At 39.6% G+C, this 17,356-nt stretch overlaps 1 protein-coding gene across 14 annotated transcripts in view; it reads right to left on the bottom strand.

The window, feature by feature from the left end:
- DLG2 (discs large MAGUK scaffold protein 2) overlaps positions 1-17,356 on the bottom strand; it is a 2,071,189-nt gene that overhangs the window by 139,532 nt on the left and 1,914,301 nt on the right. For all 14 annotated transcript variants that reach the window (XM_059930672.1, XM_059930680.1, XM_059930673.1 and 11 more), the window contains one exon: positions 4,372-4,486. In XM_059930672.1, coding sequence (XP_059786655.1) covers positions 4,372-4,486 — 115 coding nt within the window. The remainder of the gene's footprint in view (positions 1-4,371; positions 4,487-17,356) is intronic.

Genomic DNA, 17,356 nt, shown 5'->3' with positions numbered 1-17,356 from the left:
TCTTTCTTCCCCTCTCCATTCTCCCAGTGTCCTGGGTGCTCTTGCTCTCTTTTATCAGAAGAAAGGATCTCTCTTTAGCCATTTGCACTTCTGTGTGAATTTAATCCCCTGTATCTCTGACCTTTCTTCATAGCTTTTAGATATAAAGGTGCATTCCTATTAGTAGCAGGAAAAGCCTTGTTCTGCTATAGGAATGCATTTAACAACCGATGAGAAGAAGGGGAGTGCATATTTTAGAGGTAGGGAGACCTCAACCTGCCCATATGGGGAGCCCCAAAGTACATGCAACGAAACCCGAAACCCGTATTCCAGTGGTTCAGGAGCCCAAGTGAATCTATGGCTGAAGAACTGATAATGTACTTGTGGAGCATTTTGAAAAATATTTTATTCAAATTTTTAATATTTTATTTACTTTTAAGGTTCTACAACTACATATGTTTCACAATGCAGGAAATACACAATACGCATAGATCATTAAATCAAATAGATGCAAATCACTAGCATACAACATGTACAGTATTATCATTAGCGACAATCAACTCCATTTGCATGGCACTACCAAAGCACTTCAAGCACCTTACAAAAAAGATTAAAAGAAGGAAAATGATTACAACTAGATTGGTAAATAGAGAGGGTTGGCTCAAGTTTACAACACCGCCTGGCTCAGATGTGCTAGTTCCCTCCCTCTGTCTTCCACACTGTCAGGCAAATAAATCGCCATCACCAGGGAGGACCACTGCTAGTAGGGGAATGAGGCCAACTTCTGCGCGATCCTGAGAAGACGCACTCACTGTCTTGGACACGGTCAGCGCAGGGCTGATGTTGGGAGTGTGAGGTGTGAGAGAGAGAGTGTGTGTGCGTGTGCATGTGTTGTGTACATAGGGAAGAGGAGGTAACTCCAAGGGAAAGGGTGGTTTTGTGGTGCAAACAAATGTTCTACTAAGTCAGCTAAATTGTTTACTACAGAACAAAGAAGCTGCTTGCTTTCTGGTTTAGGTTTCAGCTTCATGGAAAAATATGAATAGTACTAAAGAAATCCCCTATGAAATCCCTATAGTACAGTTTATCCTGCGTAAAAACCCCAAAGAGGTTTCTGTTTGAATTTCTCCTCTCAACTAATCTACTCCTTAATCCAAGAGTCGGCCACTGTGCTGACGGAAGCACACTGGGATTCATAGCCAAAGTGCATTCAACAGCTGATACGCATAAGCTGAGCCCTGGGCAGGTGGAGTGATGTGGCACTGGGAGGCAGGACATCTAACTCTGCCACCAAATGGCTGTGGGGTCCTGGGCAAATCCCTTCCCCCTCGGGGCCTCAGTTTCCCCTTCTGCAAATTCAACAGTGGGCCTGGTGATAGCTAAGGTTCCAGCCCTAGAATTACATAAAGCTGAGCAGAATAAAGAGAATAATACTCCAGGGGGTCATTCTCAGATTAAAGAGACATGCTCACCATCTGATGTTTATATAATCAGAGAAATTCTGCTACTGATTTATTCTGAGACAGCAACTAGTTGACTTTCTAAAATAAGCACAATTAACTGGCACTAGTTCTATTCAAGCGATCTGGATGAAACAAGCATATCTATGAAAATCCTATAGCTAAAACTGGTGTAAAACAAACAAACAAACAAACATACTGAATCATTTTTAGTAAGAATCCCCTTTAGGCCTTGCCATTTCATTTCATTTTATTAATTAATGAAATTAATTAATTAATTTAAATTAATTTATCACATTGCATGAGAACAAGGCCAGGGGATCTTGTAAGTTCTTTCCCTCTGATTTTACTCTATTCATGGTCCATATCTTTTTCAATTCTATGCCTCTAAAAGTCATTTAGATACTGAGGTCGGCCCTCTACAAGACACTTCTGGTATCTTGTGAAGAAATAATTTGGGAAATTTCCCATGAAGTGTCAGCTATTTTCGAGCCTCATTTAAAAGTAGTTCCTCCTTTCAATATGACCTCCAACTATTAGAATGTTAACAAGGTAACATTCTTTATTACCTTAAGTCTTCATCTCTTTTGTATGTTATAGTTTTATTTACCATTTTAGAGAATAAAGGTCTGATTCTGAGTAACACTACTATTTCAAATAAGTCTATTAGTCTTATATAATAGCATCAGAGCACTTCATTTAATTTTCCTAATCCTCCACAACTTAATTAAAAGGACTAAGCTATTACCAGTATATTTTTGGCAAACTCCTTCCAGTACATTGACATTTTTATGCATTCTATTTTTTAACAAGATACCAACAATATGGTAATGTTTCCTTCCAGTTTTATTCTATATAACCATTCCATTTTTATTAGCTGATTTATCTCTAACCTACTAACCTAATTGGCTTTTCCTAATTTGCTACCCAAGACTAAAACATTTCAAGATTAGAAAATATTTTATATCACAAAGAATAGCAATACAACACAAGTAAGGAGAACAGAAACAGCTACTTTCCATCATATTTGTGACGTCACTACAAGACATGTTCTAGGGTGGTCCTCAATAGTTCCTTTCACAGATTACACAGAAGTGTATCAAAATAATCTTCCAAAATGCAGTTGAACAAATTTGGGACATTGATATTCTGGGGTTTTTTTATTTTAAATCTCAGGACTTCTGAGGTACTGGAACTCCCTGGAATAAGAAGGGACTCTATGCTTGTCAGAGAGGCCAGCAAATCAAGGCCTTCGAGAACCTGCCGCCTTCTGGAATCCTGCTCCCTTCTTGGCCCTGCTGTGCCTACCTAATACACACAAAAGATAACTTTATAGCCAAAGTGGAACCAACAGGACAAGTCAATCCAAGTACATAAATTAATGTCTATAACATGCACCTCATGTCAAGAAAAGACAGTGAAATTTCAGATCAGGAGGATATGACCCTAGGTGGGAGTCAGACCAGATCCTGAGGGAGAGAGAATACAGTAAGGATGGGCATGGTTCCTCCACTGATACCTGGATTCATCTGCACCATTAACTGGACATCACTCTCCCCCTTTGGCTGTTAATACTTACATTATTATTATTGTAAGTCATCATTCTTCTTAGTTGAATGATAGTGGAATGAGGAATAGTTTCCAATTGGAATTAGGAAGATTTTCCTAGATTTTATGAAAAACTAGGAATTAATCCTTTAATATGACATAAAATCCTCAGAGAAATATGATGAATTATTATTATTATTATTTTTTTTTTTTAAAGAATCAATTTTATTTATTTTTGGTTGTGTTGGGTTTTCATTGCTGCGCACGGGCTTTCTCTAGTTGCGGCGAGCAGGAGCTACTCTTCGTTGCAATGCGTGGGCTTCTCATTGCGGTGGCTTCTCTTGTTATGGAGCACTGGCTCTAGGCGTGCGGGCTTCAGTAGTTGTGGCACGTGGGCTCAGTAGTTGTGGCTCGCGGGCTCTAGAGCGCAGGCTCAGTACTTGTGGCGCACAGGCTTAGTTGTTCCACGGCATGTGGGATCTTCCCGGACCAGGGCTCGAACCCGTGTCCCCTGCATTGGCAGGTGGATTCTTAACCACTGCGTCACCAGGGAAGTCCGTGGTGAATTATTTTTAAGAAAGAACTGGATACTTCAAATTCACTGAGTTTTTACAGTTTGCAAGTGTACAGTTTTCTGGGGTTTTTTTTCAAGTGTAGTCAGCACTGATGAAGTATATTTTGGGAGGAATATAGAAGGCTTATGCTAAGAGGTGCATGTTATAGTTGAGTGATGATGGATCTTACTCAAGAGTTAACTATAGGGATGAAAGACCACAAGGCATTTCAAGTTCAATCAATCATCTTTTTTCTGGTAAATTAATGAGTTTTGTCAGGCAAGGAACAAGTAACTTTTGTGGTTTGAGAATCAACTGGTAATGAGATGCCACAGAAGAAAGTCATTCTACCAAAACTTTAAGAAAAAAACCACATAGCTCTTTGAGAGAGTACTTCTGATTTCCAATCAATACACCAAAGTTAATGCATAGATGTCAAGCAGGCCAGGAAGCAATATGAGAATATTTTCTTCCCATATTGATGGTAAGCAAATGTCCAGGGCTTTGGCCCACATATTCAATTTAAGATGTATCAGAACTGAAAATATTTCTTCTCATTATTTTTACTACAACCTATGCTAAGAACTTTACCCTGGATCACAGCATGGTCAAAGAACTTGTTAAAAGCAGGGGCCTTTAACTAATTTAACATAATTAATGACATTTCAAAAATTTCTTCAGAATGGTTAAACTTAAGGTCTTACAGTGGTGTACTGACGAGCGTAGGTTAGTCAAGAACACGTGTCCCGTTGCTATAAGGCATCACCTTTGTCTCCCCAAGCTGATGGCTCACAAGTACAGATCACAGTAAGAAATACACTGTTGCCTACCTGACATAGAGAGAGCGTTTCTGATTGGTTCGCAGGGACCCGGACCCGGAGCTCATGCTGTGGTTCATCATCTGCTCTCGTAGGTCATGGATTTTGGCCTCAAATCGAGCGTAATCTGGGAATGGAAACGGAGGTGGCAAATTTGGTTCTGTGCCTTCAGCAAGTTAGAAATACTGCACACTCAAGGCAACCCTTCGTCCCTGTTGTTGGTCCCTTTGCCAAGCCATGGGGAGATGCACAATGCAAGAATGGAGGAACATAGAAGGTTCACTTTCATATTATTTATTTGGAGACATTCACAAGAGGGAAAGAACAAACCAGTTACTTCCCAAAAGGTAACTCAAAAACATACCACCACCAAATCCCAATATATGAAAAGTCCATGGGGGAGGAGGTGGATGTTTTTATAAATGCGCTACACAAGGTATCCTTGTTGGTGACGGAAATGTTTCCTGTCTTGACTGTGGTCATGGATACAGGTACTTGCACGTGTGATAAAATGGCACAGAACTCACTACACACACACACACACACACACACACACACACACACACACATACAAATGATTACAAGTAAAGCTGGGAAAACTGGAATAAATTTGATGGATTATGTCTATGTCAACATCCTGCTTGTGATAGCATGCTACAGATTTCTAAAATGTTACCACTGGGAAAAACTGAGTAAAAGGTACATAGGATTTCCCTGTATTGTTTATTACAACTGCATGTGAATCTATAATTATCTCTAAATAATAGGCTTAATTTAGAAATGAGAGGGTAAAAAACCCCAAAAGTTCATGGGATTACCAATAGTATAGGGGCTGAGGTGAGTCTCTAGTTACCCTCAGCCAGACAGACCAGAGTATCAAGTGTTTGGTGATGAACTGTGTAAAAAACGCCATTTAATTTTGCTAAGTTTTTTTTCCCCCTGGGGGGCTCTTAGAAGCTGATTACTTGGGATCATACCTCAACTTTGCCTTATAGCTTTAATATAAAACATCACATGCCAAACTTCATCAATTCTAACACACACAATATATTTAAATCAGCTTCTCAGGAGATCAGGGTTAGAAAATAGTAAATCTATTTTAGAAACATTCAAAGAAAAAATATATGGGTCTAAAAAAATCAAGGAAATATAATTATTAAAATACGCTATATCATCACAGGAAAAAAATTTTCACCATATCAATCCAATAAAAATAAAGAAAGAAAAATAGGTTTTAAGACACTTAGTAAAACAATGAGCATAGAAAAAGAAATGGCTTTTGAAGTTTCCGTGTTCTTGATCCCAACTTGGTCTGTCACCTCCCTGGCACAACTGTGTCTTGCTTTCGGAGAATTTAAAGTATGAAGAATTTTCACAGAGGTCCTCAATACATTTCAGAAAACAATGTGATTTTCAATTCAATTTATTCATAACTTTTCACAAAAACAAGAATGACTAAATGAATATAATACAATATGATCTACTTACAGTGTACTTCAAATTTTTTATAATAAAAAGTTCCAAAAAATTAAATTTAAATTCAATTTACTGAATATCTGTTGGCTGTTGTGGCATGGAATTTCATAAAGAAAATGATTTGACCTTGGTTTTCAATGATAGACAACAATAAATTCTGAATGTTAAATATTTTTAAAGTTTAGTGCTCTACAGACAACACTAACTGACGGGAAATTTCTGGTGCTTAGGCGAAGTCTGATATTACCTAGATTTGGAAGACTTCCTGTTCAAAACTTCTCTGAATAATTGCGTCCTAAATGTTTAAATAAGCAGAATACCTATTTAACCTAAAATCTATTAACCATAATTTAAGATATTTATTTCATTTCATTCTAGCAGAGAGAGAAAACATTTACAACCATAAATATGATGCTATATGCAGATTTAAATCATTCTGAGCAAGTCATATTTTCTTGCCATCCTATTAATATCCAATTAATATTTATTGCCAGCCACATGGCAGATGCCGTGCTCAGGGCTTCATAGGCATTATTTCATTTCTTATTTACATTACAAAACGAAGTCCATGGATGTTATAAAAATGTGAACCATATAGAAAAACACAGAATAAAAAATGAGAGGTCCCCACCCCCCCTTCTTCTCTCTCACTGCTGTCCTTCCCTGTAGCATAGCCTATAGGTACATAGCTGGGGGGTGCTGGACTTCCGCAGACATTTCTCAATTCATTTGAATATATACATACTCCCCCACACATATGAGATCTTAATTATATATTATGCTAATGTTTTTTCCTCCCTTTTTAACAGTGTAACTTGGATCTTTTCCTACCCTCTCTCAAATAATAAGTATCATGTTTCTTAATACCCTTAATTACATTCCACAGTTTAGACTATAATTTATTTAACAATTCCCATATGACAGCCTTTGGTGTCAGACAGGGATCTTGGTGTACGTGAGCACATTCATGGCAGGTCTGTACAGCACAACAGCATGAGTACCAGTCAAAGCTTTGCACAGAGTCACACAGCCCCCATTAGCATTTTTTGGAGAAAATAATCTAGAGCTGGAACTCTCCGTTCCTTCTGAGCCATGCTCCACACTGTCACCAGCTAAACACCACGCATCGCCCCTAAGAATCACTGAATCTGCCGTCTGTTCCCAGGACAACCCCTTTACCATTCGATGACTTTATTATCATGACAAAAACCTGAAATCCCACCTCCAACCATCCCCCCCCCCCACCAAAACACCTAATTCAGTGCCAGTCCTTGACTACATACGGCCACTTGGCTACTTTACTGTACTTATCACACCAAACTGCAGTCCTTTGCATCATTGCTCACCTTCCCCATTAGACCGAGCTCACCAAGGCTTTCCCTGTTCCTAACCTAGTGTCTGGTATGCAGGAGGCATTTAATAATAGGTGCTCAATAAACATTTTCTGAATGAATGAATGAATAAATAATGAATGAGGAAGTGAGCAGAACTGAAACGAATTCAGTTCTAAAATGCCTGTAGGACTGAAATTGCCTGTTTTCAATATTAAGGTTTTTTTTTTTAAATGAAGAAAAACAAGATGCTTCTCCTCTAGGACTTTTTTTTTCAAGGCTAATTATTCTGCCTAATTTCAAGGCTTTACTTCTGTCTAATTACGGCCACTCCCAAATCCCACTGTTATTTTTACTATTCTCTTGGCAGTCTCTACGCTCTCCCCGTCTCAGCCATGTCATACATTTTGGAAACAGTTTTCTGATACTTAACTTGTACGCGATCAGCACTTTATTCGGCTCTTCCTGTGTTCTCCTTACTGTATGGCTCATTAGATCCCCAAAATGTTTTCTACCATCCTTTTGAAATGTTTATTCTACATCGTATTCTATGGTGTTTACATTCCCCACTATGGATGGGGAGGTATTATATTGTGTGTTGTATTGTATTGTATTGTATTTGTCTTCATTGGAATCCATCTTGTTCTCAACTTCTCCACTTTGACAATCATGTTAAACACAAATCCTGTATTCAGAAGTGTTTATCCCTCTTTGCTTCTTTTTGAAAAATAAAGCTTTACAAGTAATTTCATCAAAGCAAAAACAGTAAGATCTGAGTTTACAAATATAAATGGTGTGTGTGTATGCATGTGTGAGAGAGAGACAGAGACAGAGAGGAGAGGGGCTATGTCTCCAGCCTCTCATAGATAAACAAGTTTAAAGTTAGAAATGGTCTAGAAATAAACAAGAAAGTAGATACATAAATTGTGAAGTATGCCTTCTTTATGTTTTACAATAGTATTAAAAACTACATTTTCAACAAGTTAAAAATCTAACACTACCACGTCCATTTAATCTTAATTCCCTCTTCTTTCCCCAAATGTTTCATTCACATCCATGCCCTCCCCTTTGGGATATTTTCCAATAAATTCCTAACACTCAGGAGAACATTCTAATGAGATTTTAAAGTGCTCAATCTTTATATATTCTAAAGGAAAATTCATGTTTACTGAGCACCTGCAATAGACTAGTTTCTGTGCTACATACTTAAAAATTATGTTATTTCTCCTAACAAAGCTCTGAGGTAAGCATATTATTTTAGAGGTGAGGAAACAGGTTCAGAGAGGTTAACTAACTTCACGAAAGTCACAAAGCTTCTAGGTAACAGAGCTCATTGGACATGGAGCTAGAATTCAACCCTGGATCTCTGTGAGGTCAGTCTGTCTCCATCACATCTTAGTACCTATTAAAACACCACAATTCTCCCTTAGAGCCTAAGGCCTCCTCAATTCTCTACCCCTCCCTCCTAAAATCTCACTCTCCTTCCTTTCACCTACTGTATTATGTGCATGCTGGTCCTCTCCTTTATTGTCCCATAAACTCCTTAGAGAGTGGGTATGCCGCACTCATCTCTGTTTCTCCAACCTCAAGGTCAATCATTCCTCCTTCCCTACACATGGGATTGTACTAGGTGCATAGCATATAGTTTTGAAAAAGAACCTAAAGGAGTTTACTTCTTGAATGGGACACTGACAAGGAAATTAAGCAGGATAATGCTGAGGTGGGAAACTGTATTAAAGAAGCAGGACCTTAAGCCACTATGGAAAACAGTATGGAGGTTCCTCAAAAAAATTAAAAATAGAATTGCCAGGACTTCCTTGGTGGTGCAGTGCTTAAGAATCCGCCTGCCAATGTGGGGGACAAGGGTTCGAGCTCTGGTCCGGGAAGATCCCACACGCTGTGGAGCAACTAAGCCTGTGCACCACAACTACTGAGCCTGCACTCTAGCCCGTGTGCCTAGAGCCTGTGCTCCGCAACAAGGCAAGCCACCACAGTGAGAAGCCCACACACCACAACAAAGAGTAGCCCCCGCTCGCCGCAACTAGAGAAAGCCCATGCACAGCAACGAAGACCCAGCACAGCCAAAAATAAATAAATAAATAAGTTAATTAATTAATTAATTTAAAAAAAAAGAATTGCCATATGATCCAGCAATCCCACTCCTGGGCATATATCTGGACAAAACTCTAATTCAAAAAGATACATGCACCTGTATGTTCATAGCAGCACTATCCACAATAGCCAAGACATGGAAACAACCTAAATGTCCATCAACAGATGAGTGGATAAAGAAGATGTGGTACATATATACAATGGAATACTACTCAGCCATAAAAAGAATGAAATAATGTCGTTTGCAGCAACATGGATGCAACTAGAGATTATCATACTAAGTAAGTCAGAAACAGAAAGACAAATACCATATATCACTTATATGTGGAATCTAAAATATAACACAAATGAAACAGAAACTGACTCACAGACACAGAGAACAGACTTGTGGTTGCCACGGGGGAGAAGGTTGGAGGAGGAATGGAGTGGGAGGTTGGGGTTAGCAGACATAAGCTTTTATATGTAGAAGGGATAAACAACAAGGTCCTAACATACAGCACAGGGAACTATATTCAATATCTTGTGCTAAACCATAATGGAAAAGAACATAAAAAAAAGAATGTATACATGTATAACTGAATCAGTTTGCTATACAGCAGAAATTAACACAACACTGTAAATCAACTATACTTCAATTTTTAAAAGTACAAATCCACTGGGAAAAAAAAGAAATATTACCTCTGGTTAGTTCTTTTTTCCCCTCTATAAATGATAAGCCATATTTTTTTTTTAAATGCCACATTCCTGGGTATCTAAATCTAGTTGTTCCTGACTAGACATATTCATATTAGAATTACATCATTTGCTTTCACTTAGACATGATGAGTAATGATAGTAGACAGGGTAGAAGATTTGGATTATGTAGATAGGGTCAGAATCCTGCCTCTGCCATTTATTAGCTGTGCATTACTGTGAAAATTGGGCTCAATTTCCTCATAAGTAGAACAGGAATAATAACTGTACCTACTTCAAGACATGCTGGGAAGGTTACAAGAGAGAGCTGATGGACCTAAAGGGTTGGCTCTTGGTAATTACTGACAATTCCTCCTGTTAATTTTCACGTGTAATTCAACACCTATTCTTGTTCACTGCTTGCAGAAGTCATAACCCCTTTCTGTACCAGGTAAAATGGAAAGCTGTGTCTGCTCTCAGTACCCCCTAATACAGCCTTACTCTGCCTGTTATGAACTGATGTCTCTACCAGGCCAAAGAGCAATGATGGGGACACTTGGCACCAGTATGGAACTACTCACCTACTGGGCAACCACTAAATGGCTCCTCAGGGACCTCTCACAAATCCACAGTGATCTGGAGGTCAGGAGAATGATGCCCAATACCAAAGCTGCTGCCTTTTTCAGGAATATTAGTGACCTCATCCATCGGTATCATCTCAAGGCTTTAGCTACTGATGGACACTTGGATGGAGCAAGGGCAAGGGTGTGAATGCCATGTGCTACACATGAGAGGGGTCCCTGCCATATACTTGCTTCCTATGCAATTTGTCAAGTGTGAACAAGGAGACCCAGAAGCAAAGTCACCCCATCATCCACGCAGGAAAGGAGGCACTGCCTCCTGTGAGGAGACTGGGGTTGTTTAATGCAATAGGATTAATCTGCATTGATTAAAGCTGAACAACTGCTCACATCTTCAAGGCTCGGATGGCCAGCCTTGTGCCTGAGAGAAGAAAATAATAAGCTCACTGGGTTAGACTACAGCATGAAGCCATGGGCATGTCGTCCTCGAAGTGAGCTGGTGAGTGGCATACCCCTCCACAGCTGTGACCTCATCCAGCTGACTCATGATTGTCAGCTACCAGAGGAAGCAGTGAGCAGAGTAGGACAGGGAATTTTAGGCTGGGAGGCCAGCTTTAAACCTTAATCCTGTCATTTACTACCAACAGGGCCATGGAAAGTTTCTGAGCTTCAGTTTGCTCGTCTGTAAATTGTGAGATTCCTCTCACAAAGTGGTGTGAGAATCAAAATGAGATTTGACATGAAGCATTTTGTAAATGTAAGATAGTTGTTTCTGTTGTTACTGTGGTGGCCCCTCTTAAGACAAATGCATATCCAGTCCCTAGTCACACTAATGGGGACGGTGGCATCCTATTCCTATTTGCTCATTATGGATACGTGTGCAGCTTTAACAACAACTGGTCAATCACTGGGCTGTAAGCAGGATTCTGTACATCCAAGCAGAACAGGCTGCTTTCCTGCCAAGTTATCCACTTCCACACTCCAGGGGAGGCAGTTTGAAGGGACCACCTGCTGCTCACCCAAGAAGTGATGCTTTTAATAGACAAACCTGAGCTAGAAGTTCTTGGTGGCTTATAAGCTAAGGAAGCCTGAGCTTTGGGGCACCTTCCAATAGGGTTGGGGCAAATATCAATGGTGTGCAGTCTCTACTGGAATCACAATATTGTTTACCTGGACATGACCACTGTTGTCACCAGGGCCAGGCAGAATAGTTTATACCTATTCTTAGCATAGCATCTGATCACTGTTCCAGCAATGAGATACAGGTGAGCAACTGTAAATGTTTCCATTTCTCTGGGGGAAATACCTTCCTTCATTTATTCAGCAAACATTTCTTCAGGGTTTATTATATGCCAGGCACAATGCTACTTGCTAGGGATACTGAATCCACTGGGCAGTTCTTTGCCTTAAGGAGCTCACACACAGGCTCGTACATAGCCTTTAATTTTCTGGTTCCTTGGGGTGAATATAAAAAGAGCATCTGTCACTTAGATTTCTGCTCCTATATGTGTATCAAGCACTTTCTAAATAGTAATGAGATACCTTCGAAGAAGCCAATACAGTTAGATACATGTTACAATGGAGAAACTGAGGCAGGTTAAATCTTTGTGAAAGACTGTACGGTTACTGGTAGAGTGAGAAGAGCAACTAGGGTCTCAAAGCCGAACCCTGGAATCAAAGTTCTGGATCTGAGTCTTGGCTCTGAGTGATGTTGGGAAAATCCCTCAACCTCTCAGAGATGCTGTTTACTCCTTTGTAAAATGGGGAAATCTTCTCTGCACCTATACAAAGTTATTCTGAATATCTAATACAATGTACTTCATTTTCACCTTTTTAAGCATTTCAAAATGCAGTGCCAATTAATAATAGTACTGTTTTTGGAGAGGGTGGACTCAACACTCACTCAGATTTCACAAGCTGACATGTATGGGTGTAAAAGGGGGAAAATGTTAGCCTTATAACCAATGTAATATGATAAATAAAAGTGCTTAAAACTAGAAAATTCCAAACATATATATCACTGCTCTTTCTCCACTAGACTCTTCTTTTTTTTTTGCAAAAGATTATAGATAATTTTACTTTAAAAATTAAAAAGTATGAGACCATACTGAAAAGTATATTCTTCAGAAAAATATGAGACATGTTATTCTCCACTAGACTCTTAACCAAATAGGCATGCATAGGAGGATGGCCATAGAATACTGGTTATGTCTCAAGCCCAAGAAGCAATACTTTGTCACAATTCTTTTGTATAATGAATGATACAAAAATAATTCTATTTACTTGGAGCTCAGAAAAGAATCAAAAGTTCCCATTTCACCACCTCTTCTTTTTTCATTTGCCCTGAAATTTCAGAGCCAGACAGGCACAGAAGAGGCCCCACCACGCGGACTTCCCTGGTGGCACAGTGGTTAAGAATCCGCCTGCCAATGCAGGGGACACGAGTTCAAGCCCTGGTCTGGGAAGATCCCACATGCCGCGGAGCAACTAAGCCCGTGTGCCACAACTACTGAGCCTGCACTCTAGGGCGCAGAAGCTACAACTACTGAGCCTGTGCGCCACAACTACTGAAGCCTGCATGCCTAGAGCCTGTGCTCTGCAACAAGAGAAGCCACCATTATGAGAAGCCTGTGCACCACAATGAAGAGTAGCCCCCACTTGCCGCAACTAGAGAAAGCCCGCGTGCAGCAACAAAGACCCAACGCAGCCAAAAAAATAAATAAAAAAAAAAAAAAAGAGGCCGCACCATGTTACATCAAACTTTAGAGACAGCTTTAGAGCTTTCAGACTCCAGCTGTTTTTCAGGTAGTCATGCTGGGAAGGCTGCTGTTTTTATAGACTGCTATAGAAGACTAGCTTCCCTCCCATATGTGTACTGGCATGCCCACCTGCCATCAAAAGAGCTAACCTCTGGCCACTGGAAGGATTTTCAGCCTGTGGATCTCCACAATTCTGCCTAAGGATTTAATTAGCCTTTTACCCCAACTCCTGACTTATCTCTCAGGTTGCCATCCTGCTTCTGTGTTAAAGTGGTGACATGGAATTTTCCACTGCCGAAGATTTACAGATGTTGTTTGGCTTACTTCTGATCCAAACTACTGTGTGTGTGTATGTGTGTGTGTGCATGTGCGCGCTGTGTGTGACACAGAGAGAGAGACAGGGAGACAGAGAGAAAGAGATAAACAGATTCAAAACTAAATTCCCTAGAATCCAACTATAACTGGGAAACCTAGAAAATAGGGTGAGTCTGTTATCTTTTCTCAGCTCCACAAAGGAAGAGGTCTCTAGCACTGAGCATTAAGAACTTAGTTATGGACGCCATGAGGGCAAGACGTTGTCATGCTTTTTCTGTATCCCCAATGTTTGGAACAGAGTGTGACACATAGTTAACAGTTAATATATGCTAATATAAATGTTTGCTAAATTGGGCAAGCTAAATAAAGACTTCAGGGGAAAAAAATGATCCTTTTGTTTGCTAAATCTACTACAATGTAGATCAGACCTTTTACAATAATTTTTAATAATATACTGAATTAAGATATGTTGTTTCTCTCTCTCTTTCTCAGAACAACTGGGATCATTTGTTTTGACTAGAACAATTTTTCGCGCATCCTGGCTGGAGACCCTTTAAAGAGGTTTCAGGAAATGCTCAGGAATTCTTTAATGTGTGAGATGAAGTAAGTTTTGTAGACAAACAACAGTCTGAATCCCCAAGCAGCTATTTCGTACAATACACGTATAACTCTGAAAATCAGATACATCAAATTTCAATTTGGCTTCATGCCAGCTTTGTTTTATGGATTCATAAAGGCAGATTTTCTTTGATTATCAGGATTATTGCAAAGTGGAGTCAGCACAGAAACTTCTTGAATTTGGCAAAGCCTGTGTCTTCAGGCAACTGGGAGTAGCCTGGTGTAATTTTTTTCTTTTTAAAGCTCTGAAATAAAAAGGTTTCAACTTTAAATCTTAAGTTCATCACTAATTCACAGGATGGATTTTGTGCAAGTTACTCAACCCAGAGAAGACTTGGTTTTCTCATATGTATAAGAGAAAAACACCACCAGCCTCATTAGATTGCTTGAAAATTAAATGTGATAACATTTGTAAAAGGAAAAGAAAAAAGACTAAGGTCTCTTGAAGCTTTATATTCCTCATTTATAAAATGGGGATAATGTTAACACCCTGCTTATATCACAAGGTTGTTGTAGGATCAAATGAAGAAGCAGATATAAAAATGTTTGATAAACTGAATACCATATAAAGTGATGATAGCAACAGTTCATATCAATATAGCCTTTTAAAAATTTCCATTCTGCCTAGAATATTTCCTCAGTATCTGAAATTTGTCCCCAAAGCTGTGAAATTTGATTTCTGTCTTGGCTATGGAAATAAAGCCACATAGGGCATCATGCTTAAGAGAGGAGATGTGAAACTCTGAGGGGAAAATGGAAACTTCTGATATCATTAGGGCCTAGCTGACAATGGCAATGCTCTCTGAAGGTTTTGCTGGCAGGTTGGGTGAAAGGCTCAGAGCTGGGATGCACAGGCTGTAGTTAACTGATGTGATTCATAGCTAATGGTACATCAGAAGAAGGATCAAGGAGCTGTGCCTTCTAATTTAAGGCAAAGTGCTTAAGACTATATCCAACCAGATAAGAAATGCTTCCTTGGCAAATACAAATGTTAAATCTTTGCTGGATTTGTCCTGTTCCTTCTTTCGTATTAAAATCATGGAGCTAGAAGCTAAAATAATAATGTTCAAGCTTCCTGTGTTCTTCTGCAGTAATAATCAGTTAGACCTTGCCCAGTGAAAAGGATGATATTCTTGCCTAATTATAGACCAGGGCAGAGAAAGAAGATAAAGCAGTCTGGCTCTAGAGGTAGGCAGGTTGGCAGACCCCCTGGATATGACATAAGGAGTACAAATATCTGTCTTGCTTCCACAACATTCCTATCAGATTTATCCTTTAATAGCATCTTGAGAAATACATATACATATCATCTTGGAGGATAACCCACCATTCCTAGATAAATAGAAGCACAACAGGAAGAACACTAAGAGAAAATGGAGGCTTAGAGAGGCTAGACAATTCACCCAAGGTCACACAGCAGAGCTGGGATTTGAATCCAAGTCTAGTTCCAGACTCAACCAGCTTTTTTCACTACACTGATACTACACTTTGCTCTACAAGTGACAGTGCTATTCCCTCTTTTGCTCCTGACATGTACAGGTCCGTGGCTATCTGGCTTGGTCACCCTAAGTAACCAGTTAATAACCAATTTCTGATAAAGCTATAGATTCATACCTATAGTGAATTCTATAAGGCAGGCTGGTAAGATCAAAACGAAAAGGCTTTGTTCGGTCTCTCCAATACACCTCCCAAATGAAAGCTTCTCAGTATGTCATTAGTGTGATTCTGGGTTTAAGACGCGAAGTCACCTGGAAACCATGGCTCCTGTTGGTGCAGGTTCACCAGACTTGGGGCTGACTGCCAGGTTCACTTGCTGCCCTCTGTCTAACGAGCACACACTGGGCACTTACAGGGTTGCGGGGAGGCAGGAGATGCTCAGGAGAGACAGCAATCAACCCTGCCTCTGATGCTGCAGAATCTGCAACGATTTCGGGCATGGATTCCCAGGAGCGGCTGCAGAGAGCAGGGCCATGTCACCGCATGAAAAATAAGGCTGAGGGTAGGAGCACTTCATAAATCTAAACTTACATAATAGACTGTGGGGTTTTTTGTCTTTAAAAGTATTTCTTTCTTACTTTTTTGTTGTTAAAATGTCCTTTTTACACTTAAGAGGCATAACCACCAAATGTAACGTATAGTGCTTGTTTGGATCCTGATTAGGAAAAAGAAAAAATTAAGTCATTATAAACTGCGTATTAGATCATACCAAGAATTATTTTAAATTCTGTTGGGTGTGATAATAGCATTGTGGTAATATAAGAACATGTTCTCTCTTTTTTCTTTATAGTTTCTGAGTACTGTAGGGATGAAAAGGGATAAATGTTGGATTTGTTTTAAAATACATCAGCAAAGAAAATACTTTAGGTGCTGTATGATGCAAATTGGCAAACTTGACCATTATTGAATATGGGTCACAAGTACATGAGCATTCTTTGTAAAATTCTAATTTTGCATATGCTTAAAAATGTTCGTAATAGAAACATTTAAATTGATTATTTAAAAAGATTAAACATCCTAATTTAATAAAGTTAAAAAGCTGGCAACATCAAGTCAGTCCTCCTCACTAGTATAGTGGGCAGGGAATGACAGGACCTGGCTCCTCCGGCTCCTTCCCCTGGGTACCCCTACAAGTGTCGCTCTGAGCCCTGGCTTGCTCATAGTAGAACAGGTATAGTACACCTAGACCTAGCATCGATTTGAGACTTCACTGAGGTAACAGCCATGAAAGTGCTATGCTGCTCAAATGCTTCTGTTCAGTCAGCAAACATTTCCTTAGCATCAATCATGGCGAGGCTCTGTGCTAGACACCAGTGATAAGATGATTAAAATGTGGTCTCTGCACACAAAGACTTTTCATTACTGCTATCTAATGTCTACATTGATTTCCACAGTGATAGCAATTCCACAACTAGCTCTAGCTTCTAGTTTGAATACTGTCTACAATTCTTAATAAAGGCAAGAAGGTCCCTGCTTAACTCCCCAGCTCATCTTTTTCTTAACGTCCCCTCTCTTTTGGTTTCCTCAGATTCTAGCTTTCGAGATTTTCTCAGTTCCATTCTCTTCCATGCTGTTCCTTCTGCCTGGAACACCTTTCCTATCGGTCTCCATCTGGCTTCTTGTCTTTCCCATCTGT

This window comes from Balaenoptera ricei, chromosome 8 (assembly GCF_028023285.1).
Source record: "Balaenoptera ricei isolate mBalRic1 chromosome 8, mBalRic1.hap2, whole genome shotgun sequence".
Lineage (NCBI taxonomy): Eukaryota > Metazoa > Chordata > Mammalia > Artiodactyla > Balaenopteridae > Balaenoptera > Balaenoptera ricei.
This window is presented reverse-complemented; position numbering and strand designations above follow the sequence as displayed.